Genomic DNA, 24156 nt, shown 5'->3' with positions numbered 1-24156 from the left:
TTGGTAATGCTTGCATCTATGACTCTTGATCTGTTTTTTCCAGCTTCTACATCCAGGCTTGTCTCCCTTTGTGATTTATTTCTTGTTTCTATTTCCATTTTTAGATCCTGGATGGTTTTGATGAATTCCTTCACCTGTTTGATTGTGTTTCCCTGTTTTTCTTAAGGAATTTTTGTGTTTCCTCTTTAAGGGCTTCTAGCTATTTATCTGTGTTCTTCTGTATTACTTTAAAGGAGTTATTCATGTCTTTCTTAAAGTCCTCCATCATCATCATCATCATCATGAGATGTGACTTTAAATCAGAGTCTTGCTTTTCTGGTGTGTTGGAGTATCCAGGGATCACTGTGTTAAGAGACCTGGGCTCTGATGATGCTAAGTAGCCTTGGTTTCTATTGCTTATGTTTTTGCCCTTGCCGCTTGACATCTGGTTATCTCTGGTGATAGTTGGTCTTGCTGTCTCTGACTGTGGCTTTTCCTTCTTGCAAGCCTGTGCTTCAGTACTCCTGAGAGACCAGTTCTTTCTTGGAGGAATTTGGGAATGGAGAGCTTTGGCAAAGTGTCAGCTCTGGGGTGCAGTTGGAAAGTAGAAGTATGTTGTCCCAGGATGCTCCTCTGTACCTGTGTCCTGAGAGTTCCAGGCATGTCCCTTTGAGCAGAAGTGGTGGTCTTACCTGTGCTCACAGGCTTGTCTGCAATCCTGGGAGACTAGCTCTCTCGGTGATATTTGGGGAATGGACAGGATCATCTCTTGGCTCCTTTGTCTTTACATTCAGGTACAGAACCATCACAGATAAGAGAGTCATGGTTCTGGACCTGGGCTTGTTCCATGGCAACAAAAGTTCCAAAGAAACAGCAAGAAAGCTTCAGAGGAAGTTAGTTTGAGAATTTGATTAATGCCAAGAAAGATGCAGACATGATACTTCCTGATTAATGCTATTACTTGGGAGAGTTAGAAAAACTAAATCAATGGAGAGTTGTTGAAGGTGTTGGTGGACCACTGAGGCATGTCAAGTCAGTAAGCTGAGAGGAGAGTAGACAGTGGTCAAGTGCAGCAGGACAGTGCTCACTCCAAAGCCACCTCTGAGGTCCAGGCAGAGGCTCTTCATCATGGCTCTGCTTTGCTTCTTGACATCTCTACCATGTTTTCAGTTGTCTCAGGAGTGTCCTGCAGTGCATTCTGGAGAGCCATTTTGAAGGTCTGGTGCTTCAACCGATGCCTGAATGAGCCCACGAAGAAGTAAATGATGGGGTTGGCAGAGCTGTTAATAGCACTCAGGACAGTTGATGCCAGATAAAAGTTAGAATCAAATACAGCAAAACGATTCTTAATCCAGAATAACAGGAACCAGTATAAGCCACAGGGCAACCCGCAGAGGAGAAAAACCAAAACAGTCAGCATGATGGTCACGTACAATCTGGTAAGCTTCATCCGGCCAGCGCCACAGAACAACCTGGCCAGCAGAGCCAGGCTAGACACACAGAGGACTACAAACAAAAACATCAGGTATGCAACAGTAAAGAAGTTTGATGCCAGACACCCATAGTAATTTACATATTTGGTATCTAAGAAACCACAGAAATACATATTCAGAATGCCGATCAACAGGGACAGGACCCAGATTGCAGCACACATGACAGTTGATGTGTGTTCTAGGCGGTGGCAGCGATACCAGATGGGGCACAGGACAGACAGGCAGCGCTCAATGCTAATGGCACTGAGCATGCTCAGGCCTGCGATGTAGAGAATCACCCTGAAGGTGTAAAGGCAAATGAGAAAGGTAATTTTGGGGGAGGAATTCTTGAGAAGTTTCTGCGTGGAAGCTATGATGCAACAGAGGAGGAAGAGGAAGTCAGCCAGGGCCAAGTTTAGGATGTAGACTGAGAAGGCATTCTTGCGCAAGTGGAAGCCCAGGAGCCAGAACACAATGGCGTTTCCTGTCAGCCCGACCAGTCCAAAGATGATGATCATCAAGTTTGGGATCAGAATCCTGATGCTGATACTTCCAGGGATGGTTTCGTTCATTGGATTTGTTGTTGTGAGTGCCGTTGTGGAGGCCGAGATGTTTAGGGCCAGAAACCCTGCACTGGTGCTGCTGGGAACACAAAGAAGAAATGAGGCCTTCCCTATGAACATACCTTTTGTTTTCCTTTTTCTTCTTTTTCTTTTCTTTTTCTATTTTTTGTTGTTGTTTTTTAATTTTTTCTATTGGATATTTTCTTTATTTAAATTTCAAATGTTATCCCCTTTCCTGCTTTTCCCTCCTCCCCGAAACCTCCTGTCCCAACCCCCCTCACCCTGCTTCTATGATGGTGTTCCTCCACCCACCCACCCACCCACCCACTCCCACCTCTCTGCCCTTGATTCCCCTACACTGAGGCATCTATGGAGCCTTCATAGGTCTAAGGACCTCTTCTTCCATTGATGCATGACATGGTTATCATCTGCTACATATGTAGCTGGAGATATGTGTACTCCTTTGTTGATGGCTTAGTTCCTGGGAGTTCTGCAAGGGGGGCGGGTCTCGTTGGTTGATACTGTTGTTCTTCTTATGGGGTTGCAAACCCCTTCAACTCCCTCATTCCTTTCTGTAACTCCTCTATTAGGGACCCTGTGCTTAATCTAATGGTTGGCTGCTAACATCTGCCTCTGTATTTGTATGGCTCTGGCAGAGCCTCTCAGGAGACCCTGCACTGGTGCTGCACTGGTCTCCTGCTTATCATGCTTATCAGGCTCCTGTAAGCATGCATTTCTTTCAATCCACAATAGTGTCTGAGTTTGGTAACTGTATATGGGATGAATCCCCAGGTTGGACAGTTTGTGTGTGACATTTCTTTTAGTCTCTGCTCTATACTTTATCTCCATATTTGCTCCTGTGAGTATTTTGTTCTCCTTCTAAGAAGGACTGAAACACCTACACTTTGGTCTTCCTTCCTATTGAGCTTCATGTGGTCTTTGAATTTTATCCTGTTTTTTTTTTTTTTCTTTTTGCAGCTTTTGGGGTAGTATCACTTATCAGTGAGTGCATACCATGTGTGTTCCTTTGTGATTGGGTTACCTCACTCAGGATGATATTTTCTAGTTCTATCCATTTGCCTAAGTATTTCATAAATTCTTAATTTTTAATAGCTGGGTAGTACTCCATTGTGTAAATGTACCACATTTTCTGTATCCATTCCTCTCTTGAGGGAAATCTAGGTTCCTTCCAGCTCCTGGCTATTATAAATAAGGCTGCTCTGAACATATTAGAACATGTGTCCTTATTACATGTTGGAGCATCTTCTGGGTATATGCCCAAGAGTGGTATTGCTGGATAATTCAACAGTACTATGTCCAATTTTCTGAAAAACCTCCAAACTGATTTTAGTGTGGTTGTACCAGCAAGCATTCCCACCATAATGGAGGAGTGTTTCTCTTTCTCCATATCCTCCCAAGCATCTGCTGTCACTCATCTGCTGCTGAATTTTTGATTTTAGCCATTCTGACTGGGGTGAGTTGCAGCCTTAGGGTTGTTTAGATTGAACACACCTTTTGTTAAAGACATATTGTATTAATACATATTTTTTGGGAACAAGCAAAAGAAACCAATTCTAAGAATTACCATTTCATTTTCAAACTCCATTTAATCATAGAAACTGAATCCAAGGTCCCAGGACCCAGTGCTAGCTTTGGACTTCGCAATAGCCCGACAGCTTCTATTATAAGGAAATAGTTGTCAGAGTCCAGATATCTCAGGGGCAACTTGTCCACCTTGTTGGCAGGGTCAAATTAAGTTTCTCTTCCCAGGCCTAGGAACTGACTCCTAACCTGATTGGTGAAAACTTCCTTACTCTACCCCTCATGTCAAAACATGATTGTACAATGCTACAGCCCATTCTTCTCCCCTATCATTAAGGTTCCTTTCCTTAAGTAATCTGTACAACATTCCTTCAGGGTTGTAGTTCAGCTCTTGGGTCTATTCTGTGTCCCCATAACCAGAATCAGCTTGATTACAATAAATTTTTGTCTTCTGCAGTGTGATGGTATTTGAGTTATGTTGGATTTAAGCAGACCCCACAACATACTCACTGTATGAGGTGATGAGTTTTATTATGAAAATTTCAGGTGTTTATAATGCACTTTTAGTGATCATTAATTAATTGTCAGGCCTAGGTTGCCTTCTGGGAATAATGGTTTTTGTGTTTCAGGGGAGGTGATAGAGGCTGGTAGAGGGCAGGCAACTTATTAAGAACCCCCAAACCCTAAAACCCATCCCTGTCCTTTGAGCAGTCTCTTAGAATCATCACTTCGGTGTAATGATTATATGTGGATGGGAGAAAAGCCAGAGAAGAAATATCCTAAGCCAGTAAATATCCAACTTTGAGATGACAGTAAATACTGTAGACTAAGAAAACATCCAGCTTAAAGAAAGTACAGAAAGCGTGAGGAGAGAATGTTGACAACATGGGAGGGAATAGCAGTTGTCTAGGAAGAAAAATCAGAGTCTGGAAGATTTTTTTTTCTTAGTTTGGGAATTCACAGAGGGCCTCCAGGCCAAAGCAGAATGCAGACAGGTACCCAGGAATGAATGCAAGGCTTCCTCCTTGTGCTCTTTTAAGAGACACCAGCCAATATGGTCCCAACAGAATAGAAAAGGAAGTAAGTGGAAGCCCAATAAATCTTTTACTTCCAATTAGGTGGCTTAGAAATGTTCAAAGCTAATTTCAGGACATGACGTATTTGTCTGTTATATTGAACCAGTAACTTCAAAAGGAACAAGTTATATTTAGATTGCTGACTTGTGTACTTGGGTCTGTAGAATCCTCATTTAACATGGGTGAGAAAAACTAAAACTTAATCAGACAGAGGAGTAATTTTCTGATCATGCCATGCGAGCTATTTCACTATTCATCCCTGATCTCTTGCAGTGCTGCTCAAGGCTCTGTCTTCTCACATTGCTCTAAGACCCGACTATGATGCCCTTCACCACTTCACACTCTCATGCCTGCCTCACTATAGACTCCTCCCTTGGTGCTAATTATTATGCCACATTCCCATTGTGATGGTCTACAACACTTCACACACGAATATGAAACTCTACCCCTCTATACAATCCCACCATGGTGCCCTTCATCACCACAAACTCCTTACATGATGGTATGTATAACTACAGACTCCTAACATGATGCTATAAATAATTACAGACTTCCACTGTGATGCTCTACAATAGTATACACACCAACAGGGTGCTCAACATCCCTACAGAGTTCCACCATGATGCTCTACATCACATGGGGAACCACGGTTAACTAGATCACTACTCAAGGATTACTCAGCCCACAGTGTATGTGGGCCTTTTACATCAATCATTAGTGAAGAAAATGCCCACAGACATGCCTGCCATCCAGTCTGATGGAGACATTTTCTCAATTCTCTCTTGGTTTGTCTAGGTTTGTGTTGAATTGACAAAAAACCCAACCCAACCCAACCAACCCAACCCAACCAAACAATAAATACTATGGTTAACAAAGAGAAATATTTCTGAGGGCATTTTAAGATCTCTGGCCAGACTCTATCCATTGCATGTTCAAGGGTGTAAACTAGAACACTAATTTGAAAGACTTTCCTGTGAGACAAATGGCACCGAAGGATATTGTTACACTTGTGGAAATGCTTTCTCAGGTTCATTTGCTGAGATTCTCAGAGGCTATTGAAGTCATGACCCGTGGAGTTCCAAGGAACTGCTTAATTGGTATTAGATATAGTCATTGTTCTTGTGGTGCATCCATAATACAAAAGTTACTGAATTGTGGAATTTTCCAGTGGAATTCCAACAGAAAGCTAGAAAGTCTGACAGTGTGTAGTATGGAGAATTCTTTTACAGACGATGCCCCCAAGAGTGTGAAAAGTGCACCTTCAAGGTAAAGCTGTAACTCCAAAGGCAATCCCAGGATATTGGAGATGCCACAGATAAAGAATTCTTCAGAGGACAGGCACAGGTACCAAGTGGAACTGAAAGAGGAAAATTACTGGACACCTGAACTCTTCAACTCAGAGTCCTCTTACCCCTCCCATCTAAGGACTGTTCCCGGAACACTCCTGAACTTTTTACCCCAGAGTACATTCCTGAACTCTTCACCCCAGAGTCCGACCCCCTCCCAATTGAAAACTGTTCCAGGAACATTTTTTAGATAAGGGTCTCCTGGAACAAACCTAGTCCTACCCCTCCTAACTGAGGACTGTTCCAAGAACATTTTTGAGATAGGGGCCTCCTGGTACTACCCCAGAATATTCCAATAGATCGGGTACATTGCCAAAATATAGGACACGACCCCTTGGTGACGTAAAACTTGTACTTTTCCCCTGGCTTTTTCCTATAAAAGCCTGTGAAAAATTTGGGCCGGGCGTCGATTCTCCTCTACACCATGCTGGGTGTATGAGTTTCGACCCCAGAGCTCTGGTTTATGTGCTTTTTATGTGCTTTCTTGTTGTCGCTTTATTAAATCTTACTCTCTACATCTTAAGTTCGGTCTCAGTGTCTTCTTGGGTGCGCGGCTGTCCCGAGGCTTGAGTGAGTGTCTGCCCTCCGGGGGTCTTTCATTTGGTGCATTGGCCGGGAATCAGCACGACCACCCAGAAGTCCTGGACCCACTCAGAGGTAAGATTATCTGTTTTGACTTGGTCTGGTGTCTGTGTTCTGTTTCTGGAGGCCAGGTAGGCCATTCTGTATCTGGTGCGATCGCAGTTTCGGTTTTGCGCGACGCTCTGTGCTCAGTACGAGCACCTGAGACCACGCTCCGGGAGAGAGCGCGGAGTGGATAGGGATAGACGTGTCCGGTGTCCACCGTCCGCTCGCCCTGGGGGACGCCCCAGGAAGACAAGGGGAGGACTGGGGACGCCTAGTGGACCCCTCTGAAGGCCAAGAGACCATCACTTTGGTAGAAGGTCTAAATTGGCCGGCCTTGGAGAGGCCATCTGATTCTGTAAGTTGCCTGTGGGCGACGCGAAGTCGCCGCTGTTTTTGGTTTCTTTTTTGTCTCAGTCTCGTGTCCGCTCTTGTTGTGTCTACTAAGGAGTCGATGTAGAATCCGACCCCGTCAGAAAATAGCGTTTGGCTGGTTGTGTAAGTCCAGGCGTAGACGAGTGTGCTTGTTTGTGGCCACCTGACAGACTGTGTGTGTGTGTGTGTGTGTGTTAACCCTTTGTCGACTGTAGACTTAGACTGACGTTAAGACATTAAAAAAAAAAACAAACCACCAGGCCGGTCCTACCCACCGCGCTCTCGGCGAGGCGGTACCGGCGGCTCGCAGCGGGTGGGCAGCGCCGGCCGGCCTTGCTGCGGGGCCATCGCGGGGCGACGGCCGCGAGACCAGCTGCCACCGGCGGACAAAGGCGGCGCACGGTCCGCACTCGGCTGGGGAGCCCCGGGCTGCTCAAAAGAGCTCTGAGATGCAGAGCTGGGCTAAAAATTTCTGGCTTTGGCGGCGCAGTTAGGGCTTTGATAGCAGCAGTGGCGCTGAGGTTCTGAGTTCTGCAGGCACAGCAGCAGCAGAGGCTGTCTGTGCCCCGTGAGCGAGTTGCGAGATGCTAATGGCGAGTGCGGCGGCCTGCCGGTCCCACCTGGAGCCCTAGAGTGGCCATAAAGCCTGCCACAGCTGGGGAGGGGCCGACTACAGCCGCCGTCCCTCCTTTGGCTCCCCCCAGAGTCAACCCGCACTCCCTTGTGCCTGCCTGGCTGTTCGCTCCCTCCCTGCCGCCGCCTTCAAGCCATGCGGAAAGACAGTACAGAGAGCACCGGGAAGACAGTGCAGAGAGCACCGGGTGTCTATCAAGTGGTTAAATTGTTGCCTCTGCCACCTTCCCCCCTCCCTGCCAGTGTTTGTTTGCCACTCCCAGGAGTTTACGCCACATTTCCCGCGCCACGGTGCGCGGCAGAGATTCGGCGCTGGGCTCTTCCCTGTTCACTCGCCGTTACTGAGAGAATCCTGGTTAGTTTCTTTTCCTCCGCTGACTAATATGCTTAAATTCAGCGGGTCGCCACGTCTGATCTGAGGTCGCCACAAGGTTCCCTGGTTGCTTCTCATTCCCCTGTCCCCTGTATCCTGTCTCTTGTTAACAGAAAAAATTGCGTTCATTTTGAAATATCAGTGGTCTGGTGCAGCCAGATGTGAGAGCTGCACTCCCTTCTCTGCCCCATGTGTTTTCTCTTCTCAGGCACCGCCCTGAGCTGCTGGCAGTGAGTCTGTTCTAAGCTCCGGTGAGAGAGACATCCAAGGTAAGGAGCACCTGCGAGTCTAACTGCCAGGCTCTGATGAGGGTCTCGTCTCTGTGGGACTAGAAAGTGCCCCAACAATCTGACCGAGGTAATAAAAAGTTACAGAAGTTAAGAGAAGGATAGAGGTCTGCAAAAAAGAGCTGAGAGCAAAGCTTCAGCAGACTCAGAAAAGATAAGTTAACAGTGAGAAGAGATACTCTAAATAAAAAATATTTAAAAGAGGAACCAGTAAAATGAGGCTGACAAAGACAGAGACCAGAGTCAGAATCAGAGATGTGCTGTGAGACAGAAAGATAAACCAGGGTAGTCGAACTATGAAAAAAGTTAAGTGACAGAATATAGATGTAATAATTAGATAACATTCAAAGTAAGCAAAGACAAAGAAGAGAAACAAATATATATATATATATATATATATATATATATATATATATAGACATTATATGAGATCTCCATTACAGTTAGGAAACAGGAGCAAAGAGAGATAAATGACAAAGACTAGAACCTAGCAAAGTGACACTTGCTAATAATACTAGCACTTAGAAATGATCTGTAAAAAATAGGGAGCCAGAAAATTTTTTAAAAAAAGATAAGAGAAATGAAATGCTGGCCACAAAAGTCAGGGAAACAAAAAAACTTAGTACCTGCAACAAAAGAAAGCTTTTGGCTAAAGATCAGAGTGTTTACTGTTAAAAAAAAAAAAAAAAAGAAGAGCACTGGGTGAGAGACTGTCCTAACAAAAAAAAGAGGAGCCCCCCTCATGACCAAACCCTTCACCTGCTCGTGGCTAAAAGTAAAGAGATAGCAGAACGGGTGCTAACACAGAAGCTGAGTCCTTAAAAGAGACCGGTGGCCTACCTGTTGAAGCAGCTAAAAAGAGACTGTGTTTCATATTCCTCCACTGACCAATGCAAAGCAAGTTTAAAAGGTTCCTGGACACTGCGGGCCTTTGCAGACTGTGGATTCCAGGTTTTGCTAAATTAAAAAGATAAACAGCCCTTCGTATAAAAAATAAAGAACAACCTTGGATGGCCTTAGATGCTATTGAGACTGCCCTAATGTTGTCCCCAACTTTGAGACTCCTAGATGTGACTGAGAACAAAGGTATTGCCAAAGAGGTTCTTACTCAGAAATTGGGACCCTAAAAAAGACCGATGGCTGACTAACGCTCTAAAAAACATCATCCAACCGTTCCTCTAACTGATGGACACATTATCAGAGCTTTTTGTTGACAGAACAAGTGACCTTCGCTTCCCCTGCTAACCTGCTGAGTCTTCACCTACTTATCACTGCTCTGACATTCTGGCAAAAGGAACTTCGGCTCAGAAGGCTGAACTCCTGGCACTAACCCAAGCCCTGCGGTTGGCTGAAGGTAAGGCGACCAACATTTACACTGACAGCCGCTATGCTTTCTCGCTACAGCCCATATCCATGGGGCCATCTACCAACAAAGGGGGCTACTTACCTCGGCAGGCAGAGACATTAAAAACAAAGAAGAAATTCTGGCCCTCCTAGAAGCTATACATATGCCAAAAAAAAAAAAAAAGTGGCTATTATCCATTGTCCGGGCCACCAAAAAGAACAAGATCCTGTGGCCCGAGAGAACCAGATGGCTGATGCAGCAGCAAAGCAGGCAGCTCAGGAGGTAACAATCATGGTAAAAAGAGGCAGGCCCCTGCCAGAGCCCTCACCGGCAACCAGTCCTAATTATAAGCGGGCTGGAGTAGCCCGCGGGGTCTTGACTCAGACTCTGGGGCCCTGGAAGCGGCCAGTGGCCTACCTATCTAAAAAGCTTGACCCAGTCGCCAGCGGTTGGCCCTCCTGCCTGAAAGCCATTGCTGCAGTAGCCCTGCTTGTTAAAGACGCTGACAAGCTTACTCTGGGTCAGCATGTGACTATACCCACTACCAGAGTTTGCTGCTCCTTGGCGGATGACTCCACTCCTGTATATCAATGTGCTGATGTCCTGGCTGAAGAAACTGGAACGAGGAGAGATCTGACTGATCAGCCTGGGCCAGGTGTGCCTGCCTGGTACACAGATGGTAGCAGCTTTGTAGTGGAGGAAAGAAGAAAAGCAGGAGCGGCGGTGGCAGATGGAAAACAGGTAATTTGGGCGAGTGGTCTTCCAGAAGGGACTTAAGCCCAGAAAGCTGAATTTGTGGTTTTGATACAAGCTTTATAAATTAAAAAAAAAAGTCTACACTGACAGCAGGTATGCTTTTGCCACTGTATGGAACAATATACAGACAAAGAAAGCTGTTGACATCTGCAGAAAAAGACCTAAGATGCTGTGAACAAAAGAAATCAAATGGCAGATCTAACGCCAAACAGGCATCCCAAAGAGCAATAATCAACTGGAAAATAGACTTTACTGAAAAAAAAAAAAACGTTCTCAAAATGGATAAATGAGACTGCTCACATAGTCATCAAGAAGATTATTAAAAAAATTTTTTCCAAGGTTCAGAGTGCCAAAAGCAATAGTGTCAGATAATGGCCCTGCCTTTGTTGCCCAGGTAAGTCAGGGTGTGGCCAAGTATTTAGAGGTCAAATAAAAATTACATTGTGTGTACAGACCTCAGAGCTTAGGACAGATAAAAAATTAGTTTAAAACTCTAAGACAGACCTTGACAAAATTAATCGTGGAGACTGGCACAGACTTGGTGTTCCTTCCCTATGCCCTATTTAAACGTACTAGAAATACTCCCTCTTGATTCAGTTTTACTCTTTTTAAGATCCTTTATGAGACTCCTATGCCCATCACTGTCTTAAATAATGTGTTTAAACCTATGTTGTTATAATAATGATCTGTATGTTAAGTTAAAAGGCTTGCAGGTGGTACAGAAAGAAGTCTGGTCACAACTGGCTACAGTGAACGAGCTGGGTACCCCAAGGACATCTCACCAGTTCCAGCCAGAGATCTGATCTACGTGCACCTACACCATGCCCAGACCCTCAAGCCTCGCTAAAAGGGCCCCTGCCTAGTTCTGTTTACTAATCCTTCTTGTTCTGTTTTTGTTCCCATGTTAAAAAAAGAATAAATGCAACAATATCGGGTCCTCCAAGAGGCCGAAAACTCGCTCTAAGATTAGAGCTATTTACTAGAAGGAGTGGGGAATGAAAGAGGAAAATTACTGGACACCTGAACTCTTCAACTCAGAGTCCTCTTACCCCTCCCATCTAAGGACTGTTCCCGGAACACTCCTGAACTTTTTACCCCAGAGTACATTCCTGAACTCTTCACCCCAGAGTCCGACCCCCTCCCAATTGAAAACTGTTCCAGGAACATTTTTTAGATAAGGGTCTCCTGGAACAAACCTAGTCCTACCCCTCCTAACTGAGGACTGTTCCAAGAACATTTTTGAGATAGGGGCCTCCTGGTACTACCCCAGAATATTCCAATAGATCGGGTACATTGCCAAAATATAGGACACGACCCCTTGGTGACGTAAAACTTGTACTTTTCCCCTGGCTTTTTCCTATAAAAGCCTGTGAAAAATTTGGGCCGGGCGTCGATTCTCCTCTACACCATGCTGGGTGTATGAGTTTCGACCCCAGAGCTCTGGTTTATGTGCTTTTTATGTGCTTTCTTGTTGTCGCTTTATTAAATCTTACTCTCTACATCTTAAGTTCGGTCTCAGTGTCTTCTTGGGTGCGTGGCTGTCCCGAGGCTTGAGTGAGTGTCTGCCCTCCGGGGGTCTTTCAGAACCTGCTTCAGAGAGAGACAAATAGGCTACAAAGAATAAGTTTCTAGGAGCTTAGCTGTTCAAACCTGTTGGCGCTTAGCTCATGATATCATATGCTCTAGATATTGGACATTGGCCACAGTGTGCTTCCTGCTAGGATTTGTTTTTGCTGTGATACGATCCTTTCTCTCCATTTCTCCATTTCTCCCCATTGGGATGGCGATGTTTACTCTGTGTCACAGTTTGATGGGATCATATAATTTTTATATTTTTATAGGTAATCATGGCTGAAAGTGTATCCTGACTCTCAGGAGAGTCTGAATTCATAATGTTGGATCTGCTAAACCTTTGGGGACTTTTACAGTTGGACTGGGTAGAGGACTGGGTGGATTTTTGTTGTGAGAGAGACAGAAGTAATTTGAGAATCAACTGTAAAACCTTTTGGTTTAAAGTGATGTTTTGGGGTTTTCAGGTTGGGAAGGGTGGACTTTGTATTAGTGCATCTTGACTGTAAATTTGATTAGGTTAAGAAACACATGGGAGATCCATGAAGCATATCTTTCTATATGTGTGTAAGGTCACCTCCAGAAATCACCTGATGAGAATGGTTGCAATAAATACATTAAATCATTGGTGGACTCCATATGATGGTTGTGTTGCTGGGAGTTGGGGCCTACTTGGACGAAATAGGTCAGTGGCAGTGTGTTCCTTGGGGGTCACAGCTTTCTCTATTCTCTCTGTATGCTGAGTTTGTTCTTAAGTTCTAGTGGTCTTTGTGGGACTTAGAGCTGCTGATATAAGACCTTGTCACCTGAAAAAGTCAGGACTTGACCTTCTCACTATTAATTAATATTTAAATCTTTTATCTTGCATGAATTCAGCAGCAAGGACTTCTAGCACTGTGATGGTTTGTATATGCTTTGCCCAGGATGTGGCATGATTAGGTGTGGCCCTGGTTTGAGTAGGTGTGTCACTGTGAGTGTGGGTTGTAAGACTCTAATCCTAGCTGCATGGGAGCCAACATTGTGCTTGCTGCCTTCAGGTGAAGATGTAGAACTCTCAGCTCCTTCTGTACCATGCATACCTGCCTAGATGCTGCCATGCTCCTGACTTGATAATAGACTTTACCTCTGAACCTGTAAACCAGCCACTAATTAAATATTGATCTTATAAGAGTTGCCTTGTACATAGTGTGTGTTCTTAGCAATAAAACCCTAACAAAGACAAGTACTATGTTGACTCATACAGTAAAAGCCATCTGCTACATCCACTCCAGTAGTGACATGTGAGACAGGCCCCCAAAACCTGGAAGCTGTACAGAGGCGAAAAGTTCATGGAAATTTAGTCTACTGGAAATTTGGCCTTCCCATAGCTAGAATGCCCCAGATTTGTCCCTGTGATAATGTGGAGGGTCTTGCATGCTTTCTTATAGTATCTTACTGGATAAGAGTTAGAAATAGCAGGGCACACTACTCCCATATGCAGGAATTTACCATTATCTAGGAAGAAGGAAGGTTGTGGCCTAAGGAGGAACCAGAGTAGATACTTAGAACTATAGATAGCTGAGTTACTCCCATACACAGGAATTTACAGTGGCCTAGGGGGAGGTGGACTATACAATAGACTAGAATAGGAACTATGGCAAGGGCTCGAAGCCTTTGCCTCTGACTTCTAAGATTAAGCTGACCCTAGGTGGGGCTGCTTTTGATCCCAGTTGTTAACACTGAGTTTTATCCCACTTGGTTCCTGCCAGTCCTTTGTATGCATTCCTCTGTTTTGTGTAAAAGTTACTTATAAGACTCGTGCTCTGTTTGAGCAAAATTACATTCAGATCCACACTCTCTCTTTGTGGTGTCTGTCTGTCACCCCCTTCTTACCAACTCCTTGCCCACCTGTAACTGGAACCCGAGTTTCACCTGTGGATCGAGGATCCAAGTGAGGTTTGTTTGCAGCAGCCATCTTTGACTTTTCTTGTTTTATTTGAGATCTTAGAGAAAAGGCTTTTAGCTTTTCCTAGGATATTGCCTGGGCCTCACTGAGTGTGGTGTTTATTATGTTGAGACACACTCCTTTCGGACCTATCCATTACGTTTCTTTCCTTCCTTCCTTCCTTCCTTCCTTCCTTCCTTCCTTCCTTCCTTCCTTCCTTCCTTCCTTCCTTCCTTCCTTCCTTCCTTCCTTTTTCTTTCTTTCTTTCTTTCTTTCTTTCTTTCTTTCTTTCTTTCTTTCTTTCTTTCTTTCTTTCTTTCTTTCTTTCTTTCTTTCTTTTTGTATTTTGAAAGGAATTAATTTTCAGAAATGTTATTTTTGCATCATTTTGGATGATTTTGAGTTTTTTTTTGTATGTGTGTATGTGTGGCAATGTGTGTGTGTGTGTTTGTGTGTGTGTGTTAATATGCATAAGGGCAGGGCAGAGACTGATGTCCATTGTTGTTTTTCTCAATTGCTTGATAGCTTAGTTTTTAAGACAGAGCATCTCACTGAGCCTACAGCTCACTCATTTAGTCAGACTAATTGGCCCGAAAGCCCCCAAGGACCTTCCTGTCTGCTTCTTTACAGGTATGTGCCACACCTGGTTTTATGTGGGATGGCAGGTGTTTGAGTTCTGGGCCTCATGCATGTGCAAAAGGCACTTTACCACCCGAATAATCTTCCCAGAATCTCCCTTCCATTATTTTGTTCATTAGTGAAAGTCATGATCTCTTTTCTTCTAGTGGTAAGGACTGGAGCTGAAGCTTGTGTGTGCTAAATACACATACCACCCTCAGGCCTCCTTGAAATCTCTTGAGCGTGTTGGCAAGCATACCATCCATGTATTCAAGGAATGGGTTATGGATTTAGTGCTCAAAATCTGACTGTGTGCGCCTAGAGATTCTAAGCAGCCTGCTCATTTACTCTGAGCTCCCAAACTTGAGACTTGTGATCTTGCTGTTGGGGGCGGGGGGGGGGGTGTTGTCAATGTTTCACCACTAGGAGGCGGACCAAGCCCAGGTTTGTCCTAAGTTCACAGGTGGTGTTAAAAGGATCTAGAGGAGCACATAAAGAGGAAGTTTGCCTTCAGAAGTCCCAGGCTGGCTCTGTGTTAGATGCAGGCACCTCTTCTGCTCTCCAGCATGTGTTCAGGCACTGTAGCACTCTTTCTTCCTGTGGTGTACCCAGAGCTCTCATACAGTGGTTTGGTGTTGATTTACAGTTTTTCCTCAGTCATTACTGCCTGGGATTGGGAAAGGGGTGTAGTGGGCATTGTGGTAGGAAACACTGACATCTCTAAGCCCACAGAGACAATGTAGCACTTGGGAGGAACAGCATATTTCTGTTACAGCCTTCCTTTTGTTGAGATAAATTCATGGTTAAAAATAGCATGGTCAGATACAGGTAAGCAGGCCAGGGCAGAACCCAACTAACAGTAAGCTTCTGTTCTTCTCATCTGGCATGGGGACAGGTCTAGAGGCTTCACAATGGTCTCTGTCTTGGGAACAGACATCATATGGCTCACACTGAATTCTAAGGCAACACCTCGAGGATTCTACTTTGTCTTAATTCAGTGGCTGGGACTTTAGTCAGTGATGTGCAGTGTGAGGTTGGGAATTGGATGCTGGATATACTGAAGTAAGTTACACCAGAGAGCTAATGGATGAAGGAATGTGCACTATGTCAGTGATCCACCTAAGCCCAGACTAAGGCTGCTGTTGCAGCAAGTGAAACCCAAACCTGTCCCTTTATGAGACAGTCTCTGTGGCCTGCCAGGGTTGGGTTAGAGAGTCAGTATGAAAATGCTGGCCAGTGGATGAGGTGTTTTAGCTCTGCCTAGAAGTGGGTCTGATATTCTGTAAGGCTAAGTCACAGATTCACTTTCCTGCCTTATCTCCCAGTGGGTGGAGTCTTCTGTCTTTGTGATGTGGGGTAGAGATGGGAGAGACAATCATTAGCCCTGGAATAGTGAAGTTCTAGAGTCTCAGTTCTGGGCCATTTGCTTAGAGGAAGGTGATGTGGGTTTCTGACTGGCACTAGGTGTCATAATGAAACACCCGATACAAGATTTTCAGTATAAGATCTGGACTCAATTTATTTTCTTGATTTAGCAGGGACCTCTCTCTATCAATGTGGGGAGAGGTGATACAGGCAACTTTTGTCTTTCTGCTTCTAAGGTGTCTTAAAAAAAGTACTAAAATCAGGTATTCTAATCTTGTGCCTAGTTCTCTCAGTCCTCGTGATAATGCTGTGGTGAATGAATAGGCTTTCCACAATGAGGACAGATGGGGAAAGACAGAGAATTATCTGGGACCTTCCTGCATTTCTGCTGATCAGCCACAAGGCTGACAGGAGATGTGAGTCATATGAGAGAGTCAGGAAGAATAACACCACAATGTAGACCAAGACAAGGAAAACCCCAGAAATACTGAACTTTAGATTTATACAATAAATGATAGACTCTACCATAGAATAATAAACAGAGGCATAGGAGGTGGGGTACAGCTCTCTTGACCTGAGTACTCCATAGGCTGTTTCTCCACAAAAACAAGTTTTAGGACTCTATCTGCACCCAGGTGGTTGTGCTAAGAATCGAAGAGTTACTTACAAAGTGAAACATATCAAAATTTTGCCTGAAATTCTAAAATGCAGAAACATGTGTGTATGTGTGTGTTAAAGAGAGAGAGAGATGAGAGAGAGAGAGAGAGAGGTAAAGCATTAAAACCAACCACTAAAATGATGACATCAAACTATAGGCTTCAGAATATACCCCTCAATAATAACCCAATACTAAACAGTCTTAACTCTCCTTTAGAAAGACATGGAATGGAAAGATAGAAATGCTGATTGACTACAGAAAGCATCCTTGAATGCAAAAATAAAGTCTGATAGTGAAAGGGTGAAGACAAAGGGTCAAGAAAGTGAAGGAAGGGAGGCAGGAGCAGCTATACCGATCTTCAACAGCGGAGACATAGTCAAAACTAGTTAGTAGAGACAAAGTCTCCCATTGCATATTAGTAAAGAGAGAGACCCAAAAGGAAGACACAAGGATCAGACAAAAAAAATACTTGGGAAGAGGGAGGAAGTCGGTAAGTGTTGGGGGAGGGATGAGGGAATGTAAGAGAGCTGAATTTGATGAAAATACAATATGTACATTATAAAAATGATACAGGAAAACCCATTAGGTAGTTAATATGTCAGTAAAAAACTGAAAAAAGAGAATATAAGGATTGAAAATACATATGCACTAAATGTTGGCACACACAATTTGTAAAGCAAATCACTGGATATAAAATGATTGATAGGTCCAGGATCAAAAAAAGTGATTGACTTGGATGCTCCACCCTCACCAATAAATACATTATCCAGAGAAAGTACTAACAAATAAACTTTAGAGTTAAACTATCTCATAAATCAAAGAGATATTACATATAGAGAATACCCCATGTGATAGCTGTGGAATACACATTCTTCCCAACACACAACAGAGATCTCTCTAACAGTGATCACAATTTAGGTGACCCGTGGGATCTCAGTAACACAATTGCTTAAGCAGGACCTCATAATGATAATATCACTTGACATACCAATGTGGATGGGGGAAATCTCACAAGGTGAAACTCTATGTGAGGAGCTACAGGTAATTAATGGCTCTTAAAAGAGGGGAGACTACTCTACCTTCCTAGGCCGTTTATATCTCCCGAGCTCAATTCCTTTACACTTACAATGGGTAGGATCAAGTATGTCACCAAGGTGGCTTCCTGAGGAGGGGAAGGAGTAGAACTGACTGTCCCTTTGGGCCCTAACAAGTGAAATAGCCTTCCACTGGTTTGGGATGGAAACTCATGGTTGGAGCACAGGAAGTGGGCTTCATGTCACTTTGGCCTGTTACTTAGATAGCCTTGGCTGTAGCTTAACTCCCAAGCCCTAGTGGGTATCTGATGTAGAAATTTAGAGCCTTCAGGTCTGAATTTCAGAATACATGAAGGATGAGATTCTCTTACTCTAAGAGGCATGGGATACTCCCCTTTCCCACAGAGCTGAAGCCATTGTATTGTATTTGTGAACCATCCTACAGGTAAGGGACATAAACACCTGGGCATGAAAAAAAAAATAAAAGAGGAGCGAATATGTTCTCTTAAGGGGTATGTCCCCTGATAGATTATGCAATCCCAAGTCATCAGCGCTAAACACATATCCAATCATACAACATGAAATGATCGCAGTATTTTGTATGTATGTGTTTGTGTGTGTATGCATGTATGCATACATGTGTGCTATAATAATAAAGAGGTTAAGGATTTTATGGAGGAGCACATGGGAGGAGTTGGAGTGGGAAGAGGAGTGGTAGAAATGATGTACGCATAGCAATCATGTATTAAATTCTCAAAAAAATAAGTGACTCAATACTTTACGTGTACAAATAAATTGAAATGATTTCTTTTGTTTTACAAGATTATAGTAGAGTAAACCAAGAAACTATGAAAAGTTAAAAATATATGGAGATAGACACTTATCTTGTATAAAGAAACTATGGAGGAAATAAAAGATAACATTGTCATTTGGTCAGTCCTAAAACGTACATACGTGTTGTTGTGGTAACTCTCCATCCCAAATAATCACGTCAATGAAAACATGACTCAGTTCATATGAATACATGCTATGCACCCAGATTGGGCAGATCTACCGCTACACTACCATCTTCCACATCAAGGAGACCCCTGAGAACTTGTGGTTTCTCCAGGCCTTGTGCTTCTGCTCAGCTTTTCTTCTTCCTCTTTGTCTGCATCCTGTCCCTCTTTCCATTTTCTTCTTCTTCTCCACTCCCACCTTCTGCTCCACCTTCCCTTTTATCTGCCTAGCCATCAGTTCTCCTTTATTTTACAAATTAAGGTGGGAAGCAGGTTTACAGGAAATCACCTGAGTGCTGACTCATTCCTTGATCCCAGCCACTCACAGGAAAATGGAATTAAAATCAATTATAATTAGCTCCAGGGCTATCCACAACAGGTGACATTACACTGACCAAAGAGGTAGTACTTAGAATATATATGCATATATGTGTATATAAATCTCCTATGTATGTATATATATAGGACATGTATGTATGTATCCTATATACATAGATACATATATGCATGAAATAACAATTAGGGAAAAAAGGAGAAGGGAGTGGAGGGATATGTGGGAGGGCTTGGAGAGAGAAAATGGAAAGAAGAAATGTAATTAAATCATAATCGCAAATATAAAAATAATATTGGAAAAATAAATGACAAAACATGCTATTTTGAATAAAAATCCTAGAATCCTATGAAAATCAAAACAGAGCTTACATAAGTTTCACATACAGCAAAGGCAGTGCTAATCGGTAGTTTATAGCTAATAGTGCTTTTGTTAAAAGAGCAGAGCAAACTTAAACAACTTAAGGATGTACCTCCAAAGTCTTAGAAAACCAAGAACAAGACAAACCCTAGTTGATAGAAAGAGGCAATCAAGATCAGGGCAAATGTCAATGAACTGGACACTAAAGAACAATACACTGAACCAGTAAGATGAGCTGGTCCTCTGAGAAGCTAAACCAGCATCAGCCAAACAAACCTAAAGTGACAGAGATAAGATCAAATAAAATTAGAGATTAAAGAGGGGCATAATGACAGAGGATTACTAGGGAATATTTTTGAAGAGATGTTATCTGATAAATAAGAAAAATCTAGAAGAAATGGATACATTTCTAGACAATATTAAAAATGTACTAGTTTTTTATATAGCAGTGGGAAATGTCTTAGTTAGGGTTTTACTGCTCTGAGCAGACACCATGACTAAGGCAACTCTTATAAGGACAACATTTAATTGGGACTGGCTTACAGGTTCAGCAGTTCAGACCATAATCATGGCAGGAACATGGCATCATCCAGGCAGGCATGGTACAGGCAGAGCTGAGAGTTCTACATCTTCATCTGAAGGCCTCTAGGAGAAGACTGGCTTCTAGACAGCTAAGATGAGGGTCTTAAAACCCACACTCACAGTGACACACTTCCTCCAACAAGGCTACAGCTTCTAGTAGTGCCCCTCTCTGGGCCAAGCCTATACAAACCATCACAGGAAATGGACTGAAAAAGAAATCAGGGTAATAGTCATAGTCAATGACCCAGGAAATTCCTAGGAGTGAGAATAACCAGGGTCAGAAAGAATGGAAGAGTGAAATAGTTAGGCCCAGAGGAAAGAAATTGAAGAAGACACTTAAAGCTTTGAAAAGATCCACATCTGTCTATTGTCTGCATCAGTAATGTGAAAATGGATTCAGGGGAGTCTCCACCAAAGTCCAATCACATTCTTGCACAAATAGAAATAAAAATCCTAAAATCATACAGAAGCACAAAAGGCCAGAAATGACCATGGCAATCCTGAGCAAGAACAGTGCTAGAAGCATCACAATGTCTGGTTTCAAATGGTAATACTAACCTGTACCAATGAACCAAGAGTGATACCAGCACAAGAAATGGAAAATGGAGACCAGTGTTGACGATTAGAGGAAACAACTGTAAAACCACACAGCTGCTTCCATCTGACCATCAACAACTGTAAGATGGCCTCTTCAGGAAACAATGCTATTAAACAGGAAAACCACAGGTAGAAGATTGAAACTAACCCCATCTCTCATGCTGCACAAAATCAATTAAAATGATCATTCCAGGCCAAATGAACATAACTAAGGCAATAAACAGGAGTGGATACTGGTGAGGGCACAGTGAAAACAGATTCCTTGAATACTGGAGGGAATATAAGTTATTGTAGCCAGTAAGGCAGTCAGTGTGGCTATCATTCAAAAAGTAGATCAAAAATTGCCATAGGCTCCACGTACGCTGCTTTTTGGTGTACAGCTCAAGAAATCAAAGTCAGTATACAATAGAGACTATTATAACTATTATAGTTATAGTTATATTTATTGTGGTCTTATTCACAATAGCCAATTTGTGGAACCTACCTACATGTTCATAAAAGGATGTATGGATAAAGGAAACACACACACACACACACACACACACACACACACACTAGTTTTATTTAGCTATAGAGGAAATAATTAGTGGCTGGAATATGACTCAGTGTATCAAGTGCTTGAATTCAGATCCCCAGTTCCCTTGTACAAAGCCATGGAGATGGTTCAGTGGGCAATGCACTTGTCCTGCAAACATGAGAAGTGGAGTTCAGATCTCCAGAACCTACTTCTACGCTGGGTATCAACATCATCACCCTGTAATCCAGGCGCTTGGGTGGCAGAAACAAGAGATAATGGCTGATTTTATGTCAACTTGACACAAGCTGAAAGGAGGGAACCTCAAAAATGTCTCCATAAGATCTAGTTATAGGGCATTTTCTTAACTAATGACTGATGGGGTTGGGTTCTGCTCATTGTTGTAGTGCCATCTCTGGTCTGGTGGTCCTGGGTTCCATAAGAAAGCAGGCAGAGCAATTCATGAGAAGCAAGGCAGTAAGCAGCATCCCTCCATGGCCTTTGCATTGGCTCCTGCATCCAGATCCCTGCTCTGCTTGAGTTCCTGTCCTCACTGTTTCCGATGATGAACTGTTATATGGAACTGTGAGCAAAGCAAACCGTTTCATACCCATGTTGCCCTTCACTACCCAAGTCCCTTTTGGTCATAGTTTCATCACAGCAGTAGTCACCCTTACTAAAATAGGGTTTCCCAGAGTGAGCTGGCAAGCTAGATTAGCTGGAATTGGCTAGCTCTAGGATTAGTGACAGACCGTGACTCAATCAATAAAGTGAGTGTGGGGGGAGTGTGATCAAGAAAAATACCTTATTTCTACTTCTAACCTATAGTTACTTACACATAAATAAGCAATAAGGTTATTTCAGATTGAGGAACACTGAGGGGAACGGAGAACTGAAAAAAAAATCCACATGACAGTATAATTTGGGATTATTTAGGGGTGATGGAAAAGAGCAAGAGGAGGGAGGGAAGAGATGGTGGTGAAAGTATGAATCTCTTCTAGGTACCTCATTTACATATGAAACATCATACTAAACCAAATTATCTTGTATGATTAATATATTCTGATGAAAAAGATAGCTGTCCAAATTTGTGTCTTTATGAGGAGATGGTTGCTTATTCAGCTGCTATGTTGCTTCCATATTTTAATTAATTCTTGTCTTCATATCCTTGAACTTTACTGACAGTTTTAAGGAGGATTGGACTGGTCTGCATTTCCTATCATTCCTCTTCCTGTTTTAAAGTCAATGCTATTGTAGCTTTGTTAGTGTCTTCTACAAAATTAATAATCTCTTGAGATTTATAAAGCTATGCATTTCTCTTCCTGATGGTTGAGCATTTGTGGGGACAGACACTTCTTTTTCATTTTTATTTGGGGGGGACACACCTCCTCCCTGCTCTGTGTCTAATTTGTGATGCTGAATGGGCAGCTACTGCTGGCCCTAAGCAGTGAGAGTATGCTTTCTGTTTCTCTAGACAGCCGGGCAATCTCTTTGCTCTGAATTTGGGTGGGGTAGCTGACTGGGCTCTGTTGTTTGACAAGACCACTGGCAGACATCTACAACCCGACAGAGCAAGAGGATGTGCACTGAAGTTACCTCAGGTCTGCTGGAACATTGCATGCATTCTCTGGCCATAAGGGTCTGTGATTTGAGCTCATCTGTTGAGCAGGTCAGCAGCAAAACACTTAGTTGTAAGGAGATCAGGATGGAGTCTGATGAATATTAGCTGGCAGATTCTAACCACTCACTGTACAGCCTGTCTGCACCAAACTTTTGGTGAAAAGGGAGTTGGATGATGCTCATTTTTTCCTCTCATGGTCCTTATGGCAACTAGAATATGCTGCCCCAGTATGGATTTATGTGGATACAAGCACACAAAAGATGTAACTATAGATTGAGAAGTAAGTTGTAGATAGATCCTTACCTTTCCCCCATTCCTTTTGTTGGATGTAGATCACTGGCTTGTGTACAAGGAAAGATGCAGTCACTACAGGATATTTCTTTGCTCTGAAGCAGTGCATTTAAAAGTTTGAAGGAAGTAAAATTTATCAGTTCCAGACAGACCTGTGGCTTCCTGCTCAGAGTCTTATTGGCAAGTGCAAGTGTAAGGTTTGTTACATCATGTTCCTCCTGAGACAGTTCTTAATCTCTGGTTTTGCTATGCTTTTATCTCTCAACTTGCATTCATCACAATCCCACTGTGTCCTCCTTCCTGTAAATGATTGTTGCTTGGAGTTTCATGCCACCTGGACAGCAATGCCAAGCAAAGTGAGCAGTGTCCTCAAATGCTCAGTAGGGATGAAACAAAGTCTCTAGCTGTGCTTCATACTCCCCTTGGTCTGGATTCTCCTTTTCTCTCTTAAAGCAGAGATGTTGGCCAATTCCCAGTTTCTTCCAAATAACACAGAAATGCATCAAACAAAAGGCAAATGTCTCTCAAAACCTTGTTCTTTGGAAGCAATTGTTTGTTAAACTATTTATTCCTAAACATTTTTAAAAATATTTTTTATTACATATTTTCCACAAATACATTACCAATGCTATCCCAAAGGTCCCCCGTACCCACCCCTCCCAATCCCCTACCCACCCATTCCCACCATTTGGCCCTGGCATTCCCCTGTACTGGGGCATATAAAGTTTGCATGTCCAATGGGCCTCTCTTTCCAGTGATGGCCGACTAGGCCATCTTTTGATACATATGCAGCTAGAGACAAGAGCTCTGGGGTACTGGTTAGTTCATAATGTTGTTGCATCTACAGGGTTGCAGATCTCTTTAGCTCCTTGGATACTTTCTCTAGCTCCTCCATTGGGAGCCCTGTGATCCATCCAATAGCTGACTGTGAGCATCCACTTGTGTGTTTGCTAGGCCCCGGCCTAGTCTCACAAGAGACAGCTATATCAGGGTCCTTTCAGCAAAGGCTTGCTAGTTTATGCAATGGTGTCATCATTTTGAGGCTGATTATGGGATGGATCCCTGGATATGGCAGTCTCTAGATGGTCCACCCTTTTGTCTCAGCTCCAAACTTTGTCTCTGTAACTCCTTCCATGGGTGATTGTTCCCAATTCTAAGAAGGGGCAAAGTGTCCACACTTTGGTCTTCGTTCTTCTTCAGTTTCATGTGTTTTGCAAATTGTCTCTTATATCTCGGGTATACTAAGTTGTTGAGCTAATATCCACTTATTAGTGAGTACATATCATTTGAGTTCTTTTGTAATTGTGTTACCTCACTCAGGAT

The 24156-nt window shown here is 43.2% G+C and overlaps 1 protein-coding gene across 2 annotated transcripts; it reads right to left on the bottom strand.

Annotated features, from left to right (window-relative positions):
- Positions 1 to 299: 299 nt before the first annotated feature.
- Positions 300 to 22920, bottom strand: LOC110288542 (mas-related G protein-coupled receptor member A6-like). Of its 2 annotated transcripts, none has more exons than XM_085840910.1 (2): positions 22846 to 22920; positions 300 to 2093 (listed from the first exon to the last, which is right to left on the bottom strand). In XM_085840910.1, exons 1-2 carry the CDS (start codon positions 22854 to 22856, stop codon positions 1106 to 1108), a joined length of 999 nt encoding a protein of 332 aa, XP_085697036.1. In that variant the 5' UTR covers positions 22857 to 22920; the 3' UTR covers positions 300 to 1105. The 2 variants fall into 2 exon arrangements, with proteins under 2 accessions (XP_085697036.1, XP_085697037.1); XM_085840911.1 differs by having other exon boundaries at positions 300 to 2090.
- Between the last annotated feature and the right edge of the window lie 1236 nt (positions 22921 to 24156).

Source organism: Mus caroli, unplaced genomic scaffold (assembly GCF_978045245.1).
Source record: "Mus caroli unplaced genomic scaffold, Mus_caroli_1 scaffold_8, whole genome shotgun sequence".
In the NCBI taxonomy this organism is placed as follows: Eukaryota; Metazoa; Chordata; class Mammalia; order Rodentia; family Muridae; genus Mus; species Mus caroli.
The sequence above is the reverse complement of the archived record's forward strand: the minus strand, read 5'-3'. Positions and strand labels throughout refer to the sequence as shown.